Raw genomic sequence first — 18,113 nt, forward strand, 5'->3', positions numbered from 1 at the left:
ATGTTATGCCTCCCCTCCTGCTAATAAATCTCAGAAAGATAAAGAAAATTAATACCTCTCTTCTCCTGTAACTACAAAGACACAGACATGGTTGTAGGGAATACAAATAGTTCTTTGTCATAAAATTAGAATTGGGAATTTACTCAAGTATTTGTCCCACTCTCCTGGTCAGTGTAGAGGCTTGAGTGAAAGGTTATAGTTCTTTTCTGTTTGCTATTGCTTAAAATAGTCCTCAGCAATGTTATTGGAAAAGAATGTGTCTCATAAAGTCACCTACATATGAGAGCTTTTTGCTATGGCGTGTGCAACAGAACTTAGAACTAATAAAGGTCTGCAACTTTATTCAGTCATTTTATCTTATAACATTGTTCTGGCAATAATAATTCTTAAATTTGTCAATTCTTTTTTTTTTTTTTTTTTGGTTTTTCTAGGTAAGATCGCACTCTAGCTCAGGCTAACTTGGAATTCATTATGTAGTCTCAGGGTGGCCTCGAACTCACAGTAATCCTCCTACCTCTGCCTCCCAAGTGCTGTGATTAAAAGCGTGCACCACCACGCCCGGCTAAATTGGTCAATTCTATTTTCTGCAAGGTAACAAATATTTATACTAGAATTCTTTTTAATTTTTTTACATTGCAAAACAAATAAAATTCTTATATGCCTAAGTCATGGAAGTATTAGCCCACAGGGTTTTTTAAATTTTTATTTTGTTAAAAAAAACTCTCAGCCAGGCATGGTGGCGCACACCTTTAATCCCAACACTCGGGAGGCATAGGTAGGTGGATCACCTAGAGTTTGAGGCCAGCCTGAGACTACATAGTGAATTCCAGGTCAGCCTGGGCTACAGTGAGACCCTACCTTGAGAAAACAAAAAAACAAAAGCAAAAACAAACCAAAAAACTCTCTGTGAGGCTGGAGAGATGGCTTAGCGGTTAAGCGCTTGCCTGTGAAGCCTAAGGACCCTGGTTCGAGGCTCGGTTCCCCAGGTCCCACATTAGCCAGATGCACAAGGGGGCGCACGCGTCTGGAGTTCGTTTGCAGAGGCTGGAAGCCCTAGCACGCCCATTCTCTCTCTCTCCTTCTATCTGTCTTTCTCTCTGTGTCTGTCGCTCTCAAATAAATAAATAAAAAACAAAACAAAAAAAAAAAACCTCTCTGTGTGTTTGTGTGTGTGTGTGTGTGTGTGTGTACATATATATCAGGTAACTCTTTTATCCCCTTACCCCTGCTTCCATTTCCCTCCTCAGTGGGGGTTACAGTATTCTATTCACTGTGGAGTCAGGAAGGCCTCTATCAGTCCCTATGGAACAGCAGGGAGACTGCCTCAGGGTATTCTTACCCACTCTGTGGCTCTTTTAATCTTTCCACGCCCTCTTTTGCACTGTTCCCTGAGCCATGTCAGGCCTGCAGTCATATTTAGTGTTGAGCTCTTTGTAGCCTCTGGATTTTTAAAAATATTTTTAAAATTTTATTTATTTATGAGAGAGAGAATGGGCATGCCAGGGCCTCTAACCACTGCAAACAAACTCCAGATGCATGAGCCACCATATGCATATGGCTTATGTGGGACCTAGAGAATCAAACAAGGGTCCTTAGGCTTCACAGGTATGCGTCTAAACCATCTCTCCAGCCCAGCCTCTAGATTTCTGCTTTGATAGGTTTAGATTAATTGTCATGTCTGTCACCATCACCCTGGGGCTGGTTATCAGGCTAGCAGTAAGAGCAACATTCATGACAGCTTCCTCTGCAGTTTCTCCTGGGCTCTGGTGGATATGGTAGAAGTGACACATCACAGGTGGGCAATCAGCTGTCTTCTTGTCTTATGGATGGATTTAGGCTCTTCTCTGTTTTCTCTGCCACCTTTAAAATAAGAGATTCTCCAAACAAGGATGAGAGAAGTTTGGGTTAAAGAAGGTATGCAAAGTTGCTTGAGAGATTTTTGGTGTGCAAGCCTACTCTTTTTCTCCAGAGAGCAGTGGATGTTTCTCTCTGAAGTCTAGGTTTCTTAACCATGGGATTCTGACTGGGTTTCTAGTACCAGATATGAGTTCTCTCCCACTGAGTCTTGTGTCCAATGAAAGAACAGTTGGTTGGAGGTTGCATGCCATATTGCACATGTCAAGGATACTTCTAGCCCATGGTTTTAATAAGAGTGTTTATTATTATTATTGCTTAGGTATTTGTAGAGCTTTTTTATTTTCTCTCCCCTTAGGAGCAAAGATGTTATGAGTTCCGGGACTACCGGATTTCTTGTTCAATCAATACTGTCTTTTTCACTTAAATTCTCAAGAAGATCCATACTATGGAGCCAGCCTGTATCTGCAGCTTTGTTCCTTTCCCCCTTGTACACATACCATGCTGTAAATGGCTCCTTTCCTATACTTACCTTTCAGTGCTCCTTTTCTTAAGCTGTTTCTTTACTCACAAAGCCCTCTTTCTAGGCCCATCTCAACCTATGAAAATCTAATCCAAAATCCTCCTCAGTGAGGCCTTCTCCATTTCCATCTAGTCAGTTTTACCATTCATAGTCCTCACCACAGTCTCTTTAAGTAGACTTAAATCCCACTGACGCCAAAGAATGTATCTTACTTTTTCCCCAGGTATTCTGGAAAAGGCCTTGCATGGAAAGAAGCTCTTAATAATTGAATGACATTGAAAATGTTTCCTATAGCAAATATGGAGGATCTTGTTCTAACCACTCTTCCAAACAAACTTCTCTCCTTTTACATTGTAAAAAGTCAACTCCCTGCCATAGTCTGAGGATTCTAGAACATAATTCATCACCCCTTTAATACGATGAATATAAGAATTCTTGGTGAGTTCAGTAATCACATGGATGATCTGTGATAGAGCTGGGTCCCTAAGCTCCTTGACCTCCTCTTCTCCACATCTACTCAGGGAAGCTCCCACTTGCTTTCACCCTAGACCTTATCATTCCCAGTAAACCATAAAGGTCTCTAGAATCTCAGCTCCAAATGTCCTACTATATAAACACTGACAAACCAAGAAAATAATAGTAATTTCAAACATAACTGGTTTGTCAAAGAGCATGAAGAAGATGCATAGATCCTAATAACACGTGATAAAATCGCCCCCTTTGCTCTCGTATTTCCAGTGGAAGCTCCAACATTTCTATATTGGGGGGGAATTAGGAGATTTGGTTTATAGCTCTATTTACATGACCTCATATAAGTTTAACAGAACATTGCTTCATATATATATATATATATAAAGATATATATATATATAAAGATAGAATAACTGCCTGCCTGGAGAACACACACACACCCCACACCACACACACGTTTTCATGCACATAAGACATTTCCTGGTGTCCTAGTCTTGCTACAGTGGAAACAAAGGTTTCAGGTGGTTCTGCATCTTTTAAGAAAGAGTGCAACCAATTAGTAGGCGTTTCTCTTGTATACTAGTAAGAGATGATAGGATTGGCTGTATTGGACAAGCTGCCACTTAGGAGACGATGGGGAAAGAAAGGGAAGGGAGGGAAGGGGAAAGGAGAAGTTGTGTTTTGGTGAGAGATTGTTTCCTCTTGGCCAGGGAAGAGGAGTATTGAGCTGCCCTGCTCCCCTAAACCCAAAGGTGCTTGAGGAAGAGCACGTAGGAGGTGACTATAAGGTCGAGGGAGGTCTGTGCGGAGGGGAATTTAGCGTCCAGCTTCCTGACCCGATACTGGTTGAGCTGCAGGAAGTCACAGCACAGTCCCACCCCTTGAGCCTTGGGAACTGTCCTGGCAAGGATTCTAGGGCGAGCTTGACATAGTCTCTGCGGTTGTGTTGCGCGCGAGTCTGGTGCCCCCTCGTGGTTTAGAACATGAGAGACCCCAAATGGACCCAGGGGCAGCGTGGCTGGGAAGAAAACAGGAACTGTCCTCCGATTCCGTGAGTCCACCGCCTTCAGAGTGAGGAAAGGTAACTCACATAGCACCAAGAATCAGTGTAATGTGGGCGGCCGGAGAGAACTAAAACCAGTTTAAAGTTAGACACTGAGTGTGGTATGGTTGCATACCCGTGATCCCAGCACACAAAACACTGAGGCAGGAGGATCACTAGTTCCAGGCCAGCCTGGGCCATAGAGTGCTTTTAAGAATACCATGTCTCAAAAAGTATTATATTTTTAAATTTCTGCTTATTTTTATTTACTTATTTGAGAGCGACAGACAGAGAGAAAGAGGCAGAGATTGAGGGAGAGAGAGAAGGAGGGAGGGAGAGAATGGGTGCGCCAGGGACTCCAGCCACTGCAAACGAACTCCAGACGCATGCGCCACCTTGTGCATCTGGCTTACGTGGGACCTGGAGAACCGAGCCTGGACAGGGGTCCTTAGGCTTCACAGGCAAGCGCTTAACTGCTAAGCCATCTCTCCAGCCCAAGAATTATATTTTTAAAGCCAGGCATGGTAGCGCATGCCTTTAATCCCAGCACTTGGGAGGCAGAGGTAGGAGGATCAACGTGTGTTCAAGGCCACCCTGAGACTACATAGTGAATTCCACGTCAGCCTGGGCCAGAGCAAGACCCTGCCTCGAAAAACAAAAGTATTACATTTTTTAAAAAGCAATAGAATAACTGCCTGCCTGGATGACCCACCCACCCACTGAAGATCACAGTATCAGACCTGGAAAAGGACCATTCCTCAGGAAGATCCATATCTCCTTTCTTTTTTCCCTAGCCACCATCCCCAGGCTAGAGGATATTATACCAAAGATCTGCTCAAGGCATCACTAAACAGTGGAAATGGGGAACTAGATGCCATGTTTGAAAGAAATGATTAAAAAAGTTAAATGGGTTCATATGTGTAATCCAGAATTAAATTGAGACCCAAAAATACATCAGTGACAAGTGCCCAGATACGAGGCATATACTTGGGAAGCAGCCAGGTGGAGACATAAAATATGAGTGTACCACTTAATAGTTTATTGCCTCAGGCAGTGCTATCTGGAGCCCAGTTTCTTCACATGTGTAAATAAGGATAAGACCTAATGGGAAGCCAGCCATGGTGGTACATACCAGCAATTTCCAGCACTGGGAGATAGAAGAAGGAAGATCAGAAGCTAAAAGTTATCCTCAGCTACACAGCAAGTTCAAAAGGCCAGCCTGAGCTGTCTCAAAAAAAACAAAAACAAAATTCCTAGTGGACATTACTAATAGGTCAGCAAAAGAAGTAGAGGGGATCTTTAATTTATTTATGTGTATGTTGGCACGTGTTGGAAGACATTAGTTTTCAGGTTTTTTAAATTATTTATTTATTTGACAGAGAAATGGGGAGAAAGAGAGAGAGAGAGAAAATGGGTGCACCAGGGCCTCCAGGCACTGCAAATTCCAGATGCGAGTGCCCCCTTATGCATCTGGCTAACATGGGAATCGAACCGTGGTCCTTTGGCTTTGCAGGCAAGTGCCTTAACAGCTAAGCCATCCCTCCAGCCCTAGTTTTCAGTTTTGAAAGGATGTGAAGTAGTTTGTGACAAAAGACAAAACAAACTAGTGAAACTGAAAGGAAAAATAAGGAACAAGGGCCAGATGTAGAGGCCTGGACCTATAAGGGGCTAAAACAGGAGGATCACAGTGACATCCAGGACAACCTAGACTACCCTGTCTCAAAACAAAAATATATGGAGTGAAGAATGCTGACATGCTAACCACAAATCTAAACTCAGTAATTTGAGCTTCAAATTTGGTGTTGAGTTTGCTAGTAGCTGAAGTGCAAAGAGAAACATTAGAACTTGTGTAACTCCAGTTAACAGAAATGAGGAAGGGTGTGATTTTCTCATGGGGGTCAAAGATTTTCCTGGATCCAAGCTCAAAAGCAGCATCTCAGGAGATTTTATGTATTAGCTGAAAACCTTGACTCTTCTCTCCTGTAGGTTTCTAGCAGGTTTAGCACTAGTGGTATGCTCCTGGGTCTGGGACAATTGCAGCAGTTACCACCCATGGTCCTTGACATGATCTTTCCCTATATATTCATTAGGACCTTTAGACTCACCATCATCGCCCCTAGGAGATATTTTGTCACCCACCACAGAAACTTCAGATTGAAAAAAAATTCCCTAAGCATAGATACAGGTGTGTTTTTAGATGAAATAGCTCACTTCAAAAGGCTCTTCTCTTTCAGATTCTGGCCTATGGAAGCCACACTGCTATCTCATCAAAGGCCATGGTCACCTTTCAAGGGTATTAGCATATGAAGTAAACAGCCTTTGCAAGAAGTACTACATGTGAGCTTTCTCAGGACAACCACTATGGCCAAATATGTATATGCTACAGTGGGTTCCAGGGAAGATGCCAAAATAAGCTCCTGTCCTCCCTCACCTTTACTTTAATCCCCACATAGGTTTTGCTTTTACCATATGGTAATTATTTCCAAATCACAAGTGCAAACACTCACTCTGATTGGAAAATTAGCAGATTTCAAACTCAGGTAATTTGTCCCTAATGAGGAACTTGTTGAACTGAATTTAACAATTAACTCAAACACCCTTTGCTGTCTGCAACTAAGTCAGGTGGGGGGTGGTAGAAGGGTAAGTAAAGGACTGGGGTTTGCAGGACACTGGTACAAGATAAAGGCTAAGATGGGGGAAAATGTGTTAATGGAGCTATAAGATACTCAGGAATTTGGTTGTTCAGATACATTCTTTGAGTACAATATAGCCTATTTCAATCATATGTGAAAGTAGAACAATATAAGCCTCCATATACACATCCCCATCTCCCACAATTATAATGGCTGATTTGGTATAAAGCAGTGCAGAAGAAACTGGAGAGCTGAAAGATGGATAGGGAGTAGGAAAGGGAAAACAAGAGATGGTGATGTATCTCCTTTCACATCTTGGGGAAGTGAGATACATGAGTTTTACTTGACTGCTGGGGTGGCTAGGGTCCCCTTCACAGGCATTTTGCATATGTCTGTGCAGAGCCTGGCAAAGGACTGATCTTTGTCTACCAGCTTCTACCACTGTTACCAATTTTCTAGGTCCAAGTTCTTTGTCCCACAAATGCAAAGGAGAAGGGCAAGAAAGCAACTGCTTTATTGAGAAGTAACAACTTCCTAAGGCACAAAAGGAACCCAAAACACTGGGTTGCAAAGATGGAGAACTTATTTAGTGTCTTCTAAAAATTTATTTACTTATGTGTGTGTGTGAGAGAGAGAGAGAGGCAGGGAGGGAGAGAATAGACCCACTAGGGCCTCCTGTACATCTGGTTTATGTGGGTACTGAGGAATGGAACCTGAGTCCTTAGGCTTCATAGGCAAGTGCCTTAACTGCTAAGCCATCTCTCCATCCCCTAGGGTTTTATATGTTGTATAACAAAGGAAGTGGTCTGGATAGGCCTTCAGTTAGGCCTAGGTGTTTTTACCTTCTCTTCTCCTTTTTAGAAGTCACACCAAATGGAAGTGGGTCAGCCTTGTTGCATGAAATAACCTGTATTCCTGGATTTTTATCATCAGGGGCAGGAAGTTGGTGCCTCTAGAACCTCCTTTTCAGGCGATTCCACTTGAGGGTCCCAGGGTCTGCATCCTGACTGTAGGATGTCCCTACAGGATGCTCTCAGGGGATGTTACTAGTGGTTGTCAGGGTACATTGTATTTTTTAAGGCTCATTTGGGCCTGTGACCCTAACTTAGGGCATGCAAAATGGGGGCTGCTTTGTTCCTAATTCCTATGAGTACCTTCCCTACCTGCAAATGTCAGCACAGCTGTCCATAGACTGTGTGGAATTCAAACTCACCTAGCCCTTAGATTTAGCATCATCACTCAACTCTGTGTGCCTCAATGGTTGACATCAACCAACCTCAAGATCTGTTACCTCATTCCTGCCCAAGGCTGATACCTGCTTTGCTCCATCCCACCAGAATCCTTTAAAAAAATATTTTCATTTATTTATTTGTTTGACAGAGTGAGCGAGCGAGAGAATGGGCACAAGCCAGGTCCTCTGGCCACTGTAAACAAACTCCAGACATGTGCACCCCCTTGTGCATCTGGCTAAGGCCATTCCACCAGAATTCTAATTCCACTGCCAGTAGCTATGTGTGGCTCTAAGCAATGGAAACATAAGCCAGTGAAAATAGAGAGGACATTTTAAAATTCTATTTACCTATAATCATTTTAAGTTTAAAAATGGGTACTTGAGGGCTGGAGAGATGGCTTAGTGGTTAAACACTTGCCTGCAAAGCCTAAGGACCCTGGTTCAAGGCTCAATTCCCCAGGACTTATGTTAGTCAGATGCACAAGGGGGCGCACACATCTGGAGTTTGTTTGCAGTGGCTGGAGACCCTGGCACACCCATTCTCTGTCTCTGCCTCTTTCTCTCTGTTGCTCTCAAGTAAATAAATTAAAATAGGGCTGGAGAGATGGCTTAGCGGTTAAGCGCTTGCCTGTGAAGCCTAAGGACCCCGGTTCGAGGCTCGGTTCTCCAGGTCCCACGTTAGCCAGATGCACAAAGGGGCGCATGCGTCTGGAGTTCGTTTGCAGAGGCTGGAAGCCCTGGCGTGCCCATTCTCTCTCTCCCTCTATCTGTCTTTCTCTCTATGTCTGTCGCTCTCAAATAAATAAATAAAAAATAAAAAAAATAATAAATAAATAAAAATAAACAAAAAAAATTTTTAAATGGGTACTTGATTCAATTATTAAATTATTCACTTATTAAAAATTCTAGCCAGGCCGGGCGTGGTGGCGCATACCTTTAATCCCAGCACTCTGGAGGCAGAGGTAGGAGGATTGCCGTGAGTTCAAGGCCACCCTGAGACTACAGAGTTAATTCCAGGTCAGCCTGGACCAGAGTGAGACCCTACCTCAAAAAACCAAAAAAAAAAAAAAAAAAAAAAAAAAAATTCTAGCCGGGCATGAAGGTGCACACCTTTAATCCCAGTACTCGGGAGGCAGAGGTAGGAGGATCACTATGAGTTCAAGGCCATCTGAGACTACATAGTGAATTCCAGGTCAGCTTGGGCTAGAGCGAGACACTACCATGAAAAAAAAATTAAGTACATTTGGTGAAGCTACATTTTCAACTCACAAGTGTTTTTGATAAAAATTTAGCATTCAAATTGGGTTGATATCTAGAGGTTGAAAACTTAAGTCTAAGAGAATATAAACAGTCTCAGGGAATTTATAAATATTGATAAAATAGAAATCACAATATTTTGCATATACTATACTAGTTCAAGTAAATTTTATTTAACTTATATAACTTCTTTTTTTTACTTTTAAAAACATGGCTATGAGAAAAATTTACATTTTACATATGGGACTCAAGTTACATATTTGTTATGTGACATGAGATATGGGTTTGTAGCCCAACTGGCATCAAATTACTGAGCTTCATACCTCAGCCTCACAAATGATGGTGTGGTAAAAGAAATTTGACAGAGAAGCTAGGCATGGTGGCACACACCTTTAATCCCAGCACTCAGGAGGCAGAGGTAGGAAGATCGCCATGAGTTCAAGGCCACCCTGAGAATACCTAGTTAGTTCCAGATCAGCCTGGGCCAGAGTGAGAGAGAGTGAGACCCTAACTCAAAAAACAAAAAACAAAAAAAAAAAAAAAGAAAGAAAATTGACAGAGAAATTACACCCAGATGATGCTCTAAAGTTTTTTGTCCTGAGGCCATATCCTGCTTTACAGTTTCTCTTGTGTTAGCCATTACCAGGGAAACAGCATGACACAGAGTCTCCTCCCAATCTATGCACCTGCATCCTGCTTGTATGTTATCTGGTCAGCACAGCCATAGGCAAACTCACCTGAGCTTCTGTCATATTCCACTTGTAGTCCTCAGTTACATAGCCCAGAAATTTAACCCACCAACAATATAAGGAACTCAAGTTAATGTCAAACTGTCTTTCATGCAGCCTCTAAAAACTCTCCTCTAAAAACTCTGAGACATCAGAGCTTAGTACTGGGGCTTTGGAAGTTATTCCTGAGCCCATGTCAACATGAATAAATCTTCTGATTCTCCACTCTGGTACCTGTTGTGTGCCTCAGTTTCCCATAACATTGGGATTAAAGGTGTGTATGCCACTATAACATACCTGGCTTCCAGTTAGATTTCTACTGGACAGCAAAAAAGCTCAGGTATTTCCTTCACTTAATTCTTAAGTCATATACTTTCACATTACTATATGATTCAATCTGATAATGTCCTGAAGACACGTCCATTAAAAATCTAATTTTGGGGACTGGAGGGATGGCTTAGTGGTTAAGATGCTTGCCTGAGAAGCCTAAGGACCCATGTTCAACTCTCCAGATCCCATGTAAGCCAAATGCATAAAGGCGAGGCAAGCAGAAGGTCACATGCCCACTAGGTGGCACAAGTGTCTGTAGTTTGATTGCAGTGGCTAATGCCCTGCTGTACCAATTCTTTCTCTCTTTCCCTCCCTACCCCTCTATCTAAAATAGAAATTGAAAAAAAAAAAACATTTCTGAGTAATGAGTAAGAATTCATCTTGGGTTGACAATAGAGATTCCAGGTTATTATGACACTAAAATAAATAAATAAATAGTCAAAAGCGAATCTGCTTCAAAGCGCTATCAGATAGAGATTATTGAGGTGAGGGGAAAGATACCAGCAAACAGTGGTTGGAAACAAAACTGATTTTATTTGGTTGTCTAGAAAAGAAGGGAACATCAAACAAGCCCAAATATTGCTGGTGTTTTCCTGATGTACCTCAAAAGACCAGATACAGAGCAAAGCGTGGACGAACACACAATCTGGTAATACTACCAGGTCAGGTGTCTGCTCTGCTCTGATGGCAGTATAAATTATTTCCAATTTCTCACTGTCGGGGGGTCACTTCTTTCAAGTGCAGACATCACTCTCGGTGTTTAGGGTGCTCCTACTGGCTTAAAGTCACTCGGGTGGCAAAGTTGACAAGGCTGCTTAAAGGAGGACAAGTCTTCCTTGAACCTTCTTGAACAGCACCAGTGTTGTAAATTGTGGTTTCTGCCATAACTACAATTGTGGTTGCCTGTCCCTTCACAAATCCCTTTCAGAACTGAATGTTGTGTATTCTTTAACACCATTTAGAAAATTTAAAAAAACATACTTCTCCCTGTTGCTATAGTTTTATTGTTTATAAAGATTATGAACTAGAAAAGTCTAAAATCAACCTTGTTTGGATGTGGTACACTTTTGGAAACTACAATAAACATAACTATGTCAACAACAATTGAAATAAGTAAAAAATTCAGAGATTTAAAAATCTCTCCCCTAGCTTTATTTAAAGCTTTCAGGATTATGCTTTTTTGAACTGTAACCTTTAAATTACTGCCACATGAAGAACACTATAAATGAAGTTAAAACTGGAAATTCATTTGACTCAATGCTGGTGTTTTAGAGAGAGAGGGAAACTAAAGCAAGACTCAAGACTTTGGGGTGGTTGATGTGCCTCACCTCCCTCCATGTTTCAAATGCCCATGCTAACATCACTGAGTCGTCACAAATGCTGTGTGAAGCACAACTGTCAACTACATATTCCGGGACTGACCAGGCAGCTGCTGCATCAGGGCATCAGAGAGCTGGAAGCCCTATTGGGGAAGGTTCTGCCCAGGAGTCAGCTGGGCAGAGACAACCTGACATACCACAGCTGCTTGGGACTGTTCAATCTCTCTGGCTCCAGCAAAGTTAAGGGAACAAGCTTTCTGAGCTGGCAAAGCCCTCTGCTGACTTGGGCTGGAGTGGGTGGAGCTGGCTGTGGAAGAGGAGGAACCCCAGGTGTCTGAGAGGAATCTTTTAGAAACAACACATTCAGAGACAGCTACTGTGTCTGCTCTGGCTGAAGCTCCTCCTCTTCCTTCAGCTCCTGCACCAACAACTCAACCTGTTGCTGCATCAGCTGCAAGTGGGACTGAGCCTGCTCCTGTGGCTGCTCATAAATCCATGGCTGCAACTGACCTTGCTGCTCTGGTACCAGCTGCTGCGGCTGTGACTGACCTTGCTGTTCTGACTCTAACTGATGCAGCTGCAACTCAGCCCACTGCTGTAGCCACAGCTGTGGCTGCTCCTGAGCCTGCTGCTGTGGCTGCAACTGAGCCTGCTGCTGGGGCTGCAACTGAGCCTGCTGCTGGGGCTGCAACTGAGCCTGCTGCTGGGGCTGCAGAAGCAGCAGCTGCAGCTGAGACTGCTGCTGTGGCTGCAACTGAGCCTGCTGCTGGGGCTGCAGAAGCAGCAGCTGTGGCTGCAGCTGCTGCAACTGAGACTGCACCTGTGGCTGCAGCTGCTGCAACTGAGACTGCACCTGTGGCTGCAGAAGCAGCAGCTGCAACTGAGCCTGCTCTTGTTGTTGCAGCATCTGCAACTGAGCTTGCTGCTGTGCTTGCAGCAGCTGGAACTGAGCCTGCTGCTGGGGCTGCAGAAGCAGCACCTGAGCCTGCTGCTGTGGCTGCAACTGACCCTGCTCCTGTGGTTGCAGAAGCAGCAGCTGCAACTGGGCCTGCTGCTGTGGCTGCAACTGAGCCTGCTGCTGTGGTTGCAGAAGCAGCAGCGGCAACTGGGCCTGCTGCTGTGCTTGCAACTGAGCCTGTTGCTGTGGTTGCAGCAGCTGCAACTGAGCCTGCTGCTGTGGCTGCAGCAGCTGCAACTGAGCTTGCTCTTGTGGCTGAAGAAGCAGAAGCTGCAACTGGGCTTGCTCCTGCAGCTGCAGAAGAAGCAACTTCAACTGAGGCTGTTGCTGGGGCTGCAGCAATAACTGAACCTGCTGCTGTGGCCGTGATTGTGGCTGCTTATGCAGCCGCAGTTGATTCACCTGCAGTTTCAACGTGGTCTTCTGCTGTGACTTCATATGAAGCTGCCGCTGTTGCTGTGGCTGCTCGTGCTGCAACTGTGATTGTGGCTGCTGCTGTGGGTGCAAAATTACAGAGCGAGGTGGAGTCTTCACTGTCACAGGACATGAATTATTATTAACAATGTGTTGTAACAAGTTATTTACAGGGTGCTGTGCTGCCTTAGACTGAGCTTTGGGCAACTGTGCTTTGCAAGGTGGCTTGCTGGGGGGGATTTGAGTAGAATCTGGGGTACAAGTACTGCTGCCTAGCACCTGAGATGAATCACTCACCAAAACTGGCACTCCAGGAGGTAAGCCCAACAAATTTAAAACATTCATGCCTGTGGTGCTTGAAGGGTCTGAGCTAATAGAGGGCTGGGCAGCCAGAAGAAGGGTGCCCACCATACCAAAAGCATTACGAATCTGACTGGCTGACTTAGGAGGAGCAGGAGCAAGTCGAGGGAGCTTCCTTGGTCTACTGACCTGTAGTGTGCGATGCTTGATACCCGAGGAGCCCTGTCTTATGCGAGAAAGAAGGGTGACTTGTGGAGCATGGATTTTTTCTTTCTCCTCTGAGACTGAGGGCGGCCCCACACTGGATTTGGCCATCATTGCTGAGGTGGGCAGACCAAGACTGGATAGGCTACTTGACTCCTGTGGCATAGGGCATGGATACACAGCTTTGCTCTGGACAGGCTCCTGGAACATATCAACTGCCTCCTCAACCTCAGTCTTTATGACAGCCATGGAACCATCTGAACCTGGGGAGAGAGTGACAAGAAACATTTGACTATCACATTTGCCCTCTACAGGTGGCTTTATTTCAGTAGAGAAAAGTGGATTACTAAATAACTGAATTATACCTGGCATTGGTACCCAAAGGTGACTTCCATCTTCACATTTAATTATACAACCATGTTTCTCCTCAGGAGCTGGCCAGAGCTGACCAGCTGCTGGCTTAGAGTCATCACAGGACATGGAAGGCTGTCCTTCAGCATATTTCTGCAAGTCCACCTCAGAAGGGACAGCAAATGCACAAGATTGCTGCTTCCACTTGTCTACACACATTCCTGCTTCAGGAATTGACAGGTCATGTCGGTGATCTATTTCACTTTCTGTTTCTCTTTTGCAAACAATCACTGCTGTTGTGTCTGGTGGAGGTGTACCTGTGGACGGTTTCTCCACATCCAGAGAGGACCACGCATGCCTCTTGGAGGACTGTCTCATGGAGTCAGTTTTCATCTTCTGTTCATTACACAGCAGCCCGTTGGACATGAGGGTGACAGAAGCACTAGGATCCAGACACAGTGGTTCTGCAGTAGCTAAGATCAGTTGGCTCTCAAGCTCAAGTTTTTCTTCCTGAGTGCACTCAGAGTTACCGCTTGTCATGGTCGCCACATCATATGCTAGAGTCTGCATCGTTGGACGCAAGAGAGTATACTGACTCTGGTATCCAGCAGGTTCGGTGCTACTGGACAGCCTGTAGTCACGGACTTCTGCTATGACACAACCTTGTTGGAAAACATTCACGGGAGACTTTTCGAGAACATCAATCAGAACCGGAGGTAATTCTTTTGCATCCAAGAATTCAAGCAGCCTCTCTTTTACACAAGTCACGTGAAAGGCCTCTGACAGGGAGCCGGTTTTGTCCTTGAGCATCAGAGAATAGCCCTCCTCTTCTGGGTAGAGGTTGACCACTAAGCATGGCAACGACTCTCTTCTAACCAGCTTCTCCAGCAGGCTAACATTGCTTTTAAGTCCTGGCACTACAGGCTCTTTTTCACATTCCTCAAGGTAAATGTCATACAGCTTTTCATGGAGAGATTTTTCCCTCCTAAGTGAGGGCCTGCTCCTTGGGGGTTGCCGTCGCACACTTTCGACGGTGTCATCAACATGATCCAAAGTGGCTTGTAGAGCTCGTTTCATGGTGATATCGAACAGGGGCCCCTAAAGTAAAGAAAAAAGGAAACACTGGGTTGGCAAAGTGAGGTGGAACTCTCGGCTTTAGTGTTAACGCCCATCCTTCAAAACTCTACAGCTCTGCCTCGGAGGGAGGATCCGAGCTCAATTCGGCATACGCACGGCAAGCACCCCGTCGCCTGGCCTCCCTCATCCCCCGGCCCCGGGCTCGGCCCCGGCCCCGGCACGGTAACCAGGATGTCCTATCCTCCTAGTCACAGATTACTACTACGACACAACCTTGTGAGAAAACATTCGCGGCAGAGTTTTCCAGAACACTGAGCAAACAGGAGGTAACAACTCCTCAGCGCGCGGCCGAAGCCTAGTCTTCGCGGGCTGCCCTGCGAAACCCACTGCGCGGCCGGGAGGTAACAACTTCTCAGGGCGCGGCCGAGGCCGACGCCTAGTCTTCGCGGGCTGCCCTGCGAAACCCTGTCTCCATGACAACCCAAGGACGACCCAGACGAAAGCTTCCCTAACGTCTTGTGAGTTTGGAACACAGCCGCAGGGCCAGGTCGGCGAGCGCCCCTGCCCGCACGCTGGCCTCCCCACCCGGCCGGGCGCCCCTGTGCCGGAAGTGCTCTTGAGGGCCCGGGTGGGCCGCCGACGCCTATTTCCAGGCCGCCGGGCTAAGCGGCGAGCGCCGCTCTCCACAACCAACCGCCAGGCCCACAACGTCCCCAAGTCCGGTGCGACTTCGTAAAACCAGCGGGTGAGTACCTACAGGTGCCCTTGCCCGCACCGCGCCTCGTCAGAGTGCCCTCTGTGCCCCGGGAGGGCAGCAGAGGCTTCGATGCACGCGTCCGCGCGGCCGCCTCACACCTACGCCGCCGCGTGCCCGTCTGCCACGAGGGTCACGCGGTGCGCTTCCTGTTCTCGGGCCCCACTTCCGGCAGGGGGCGGGCCTTGACTGTCCACGAGACTGGAGAGCCTGGTGTGCCAAAATGGGGCTGCCAGGACGGAGGGCGGCCGCGGTTGGCTGGAGCATGTCCTGGAGGGCCCTTCACGGGTCGATCTGGCTTCAAGTCTCCTGCCCCCATGTTTGGGCTGCTGCTGGTGTCCATCACTTATTCAGCGCACCCGGAGTCCATGTTGGTCGCCCTGGCACATGCACAGTCTCTGTGTGCTGGGTGTGAGCATCATCATTCTTTAAAGAAAAACCATTTTCATTTATTTAACCGAGAGAGAGAAAACAGGAGCACAGGACCTGCTACCACGGCAAAGGAACTCCAGATGCATGTGCCTCTTTCTGCATCTGGCTCTACGTGGGTACTGGGGAATCAAACCCAGGTCATCATGTTGGCAAGCAAGTGTCTTGAACCACGGAGACATCTCTGCAGCCCAGCATCACCATTCTTTATCACATTCTGTCATTCCTTCCTGCCTCAGGGTTTTCATATAGTTGAACCTGTGCAATGGTGTTCTCCTTCACATCTACTTATCTTTCATTTCTCGGTGTGTGATGGTTTTTATTTTATTGACGATGGATTTCTAGCAATGTCTCCTGAGACTGTGCAACACTTTTCCAGTCTCTTCATTGCCTCTTGAAATTTCCTTGCCCTTTTATTTTTTATTTTTTTAAATATATTTTATTTATTTATTTGAGAGAGAAAGAGGGAAAGAGAGAGAGATTGGGCATATCAGGGACTCCAGCCACTGTAAATGAACTCCATATTCATGCACCTCCTTGTGCATCTGGCTTACATGGGTCCTGGAGAGTCGAACCAGGATCCTTTGGCTTTGCAGGCAAACACCTTAACCACTAAGCCATCTCTCCAGCCCTCCCTACCCTTTTAGATAGGTGTTTAAAAGATTCTCTAATGTTTGCACTTTCAAAGAGTAATGACACAATATTAACTGCAAGTACCTTGAATGAAAAGACAAGATAAAGTTTGAAACTCCTTATGTACAAATGACTTTTTTTTTCTGAAGTATGGTCTCCCTGTAGCACAGACTGACCTTGAATTCATTCTGTAGTCCCAGGCTGGCCTCAAACAGCAATCCTCCTATCTTGGCCTTGTCAGTACTGGGATTAGTGGTTGAGCCACCATATTCAGCAACTTTATTTGTTTTTAATTGTGATTGTTATATATTGCAGTGGATACTTTTTTATCATTTTTATTTATTTATTTGAGAGCGACAGACAGAGACAGAAAGAGGCAGAGAGAGAGAGAGAGAATGGGCGCGCTAGGGCCTTTGTCCACTGCAAACGAACTCCAGACGCCTGCGCCCCCTTGTGCATCTGGCTAACATGGTTCCTGAGAAACCGAGCCTCCAACTAGGGTCATTAGGCTTCACAGGCAAGTGCTTAACCACTAAGCCATCTCTTCAGTCCTGCAGTAGATAAATTGTTATATCGAGCTGCTTTAAAAGCCCCTTGACTAAGAGTTTCTTTGAAAGGCTTGTGTTCAGTAACAGATAGGAATGTTTTTTCATGGCTGAGAATATACCTTGCTGGTATAGGTATAGCACTTGCCTAAAACATGGGAAAGGCCCTGGGTTCAAGTTGCTCTACATCGATGTCAGTATTGATATTGTTGGGCTAGTTTTATTTTATACAATCCTACTAGGTGTCTAATGGATCTCATTATGTCTTTAATGTGTAGTTCTTCAATTGCCAGTGCTGCTGATTATCTTTTCTGTGATCTTATTTTCTATCCTATGTATATGTGTGTGTGTGTGTGTGTGTGTGTGTGTGTGTGTGTGTGTGTGTGTGACTTTATGTGAGTACTGGGATATATCCTCTTGACATTGAGGTTTCAGAGTTCTTTTTGTTCTTCTCGAGTTCTTTGGGACTTATGTTTTTTACAAATATTTTCTCCAATCTTATTTTAAAAATATTTTCGTTTATTTGTAGGCACACCAGGGCTTCTAGCCTCTGTAAACATACTCTATATGCATATGCCACTTTGTGCATCTGGCTTTATATGGGTACTGGGGAATCAAATCTGGATTAGGCTTTGCAGGCAAGCATTTTACCACTGAGCAATCTCTCCAGCCCTCCCAGTCTTATTTTGTAACTGTTATTTTTTTACATTTTCTTTTTTGTACATGTGTGCATGTATATATGTGTCTTTTGTGTGGGTACATTTGTATGGGAGTGTGCATGCATTATATATATGCATGTGTCTGGAGGCCAAGGACAAACTCAGAGGCCTGGATTAGTTTTTTTCTTGAAATTCAAGAATTTGACATCATCCACATGGTATTGCTTTTTCAGGCATGCATAATGCAAGAGTTAGGATATCATTAGGGCTCTAGAGAAAAATCCTGTGAACCCAGGCAATGTGTACCAGGGTCTTATTTCCCTCAGGGAGCCCAGAGCACAGCCATAAAGCTATGGAAGTGAAGCCTTAATTGTAATGGAAACCTCAGAATGTTGGAGATG

At 45.1% G+C, this 18,113-nt stretch overlaps 2 protein-coding genes across 2 annotated transcripts; one reads left to right on the forward strand and one right to left on the reverse strand.

The window, feature by feature from the left end:
• The first annotated feature begins 2,796 nt into the window (after positions 1-2,796).
• On the forward strand, positions 2,797-12,906 carry LOC123456507 (antifreeze protein Maxi-like). Its single transcript, XM_045139836.1, has 2 exons — positions 2,797-2,815; positions 12,173-12,906. Exons 1-2 carry the CDS (start codon positions 2,797-2,799, stop codon positions 12,904-12,906), a joined length of 753 nt encoding a protein of 250 aa, XP_044995771.1.
• A 41-nt stretch (positions 12,907-12,947) lies between these two features.
• Positions 12,948-14,692, reverse strand: LOC101601194 (transcription factor SPT20 homolog). Its single transcript, XM_045139837.1, has 3 exons — positions 13,630-14,692; positions 13,058-13,527; positions 12,948-12,989 (listed from the first exon to the last, which is right to left on the reverse strand). The coding sequence occupies exons 1-3, from the start codon at positions 14,690-14,692 to the stop codon at positions 12,948-12,950; spliced, it is 1,575 nt and encodes a 524-aa protein (XP_044995772.1).
• Between the last annotated feature and the right edge of the window lie 3,421 nt (positions 14,693-18,113).

Source organism: Jaculus jaculus, chromosome X, assembly GCF_020740685.1.
Source record: "Jaculus jaculus isolate mJacJac1 chromosome X, mJacJac1.mat.Y.cur, whole genome shotgun sequence".
NCBI classification, from domain to species: domain Eukaryota; kingdom Metazoa; phylum Chordata; class Mammalia; order Rodentia; family Dipodidae; genus Jaculus; species Jaculus jaculus.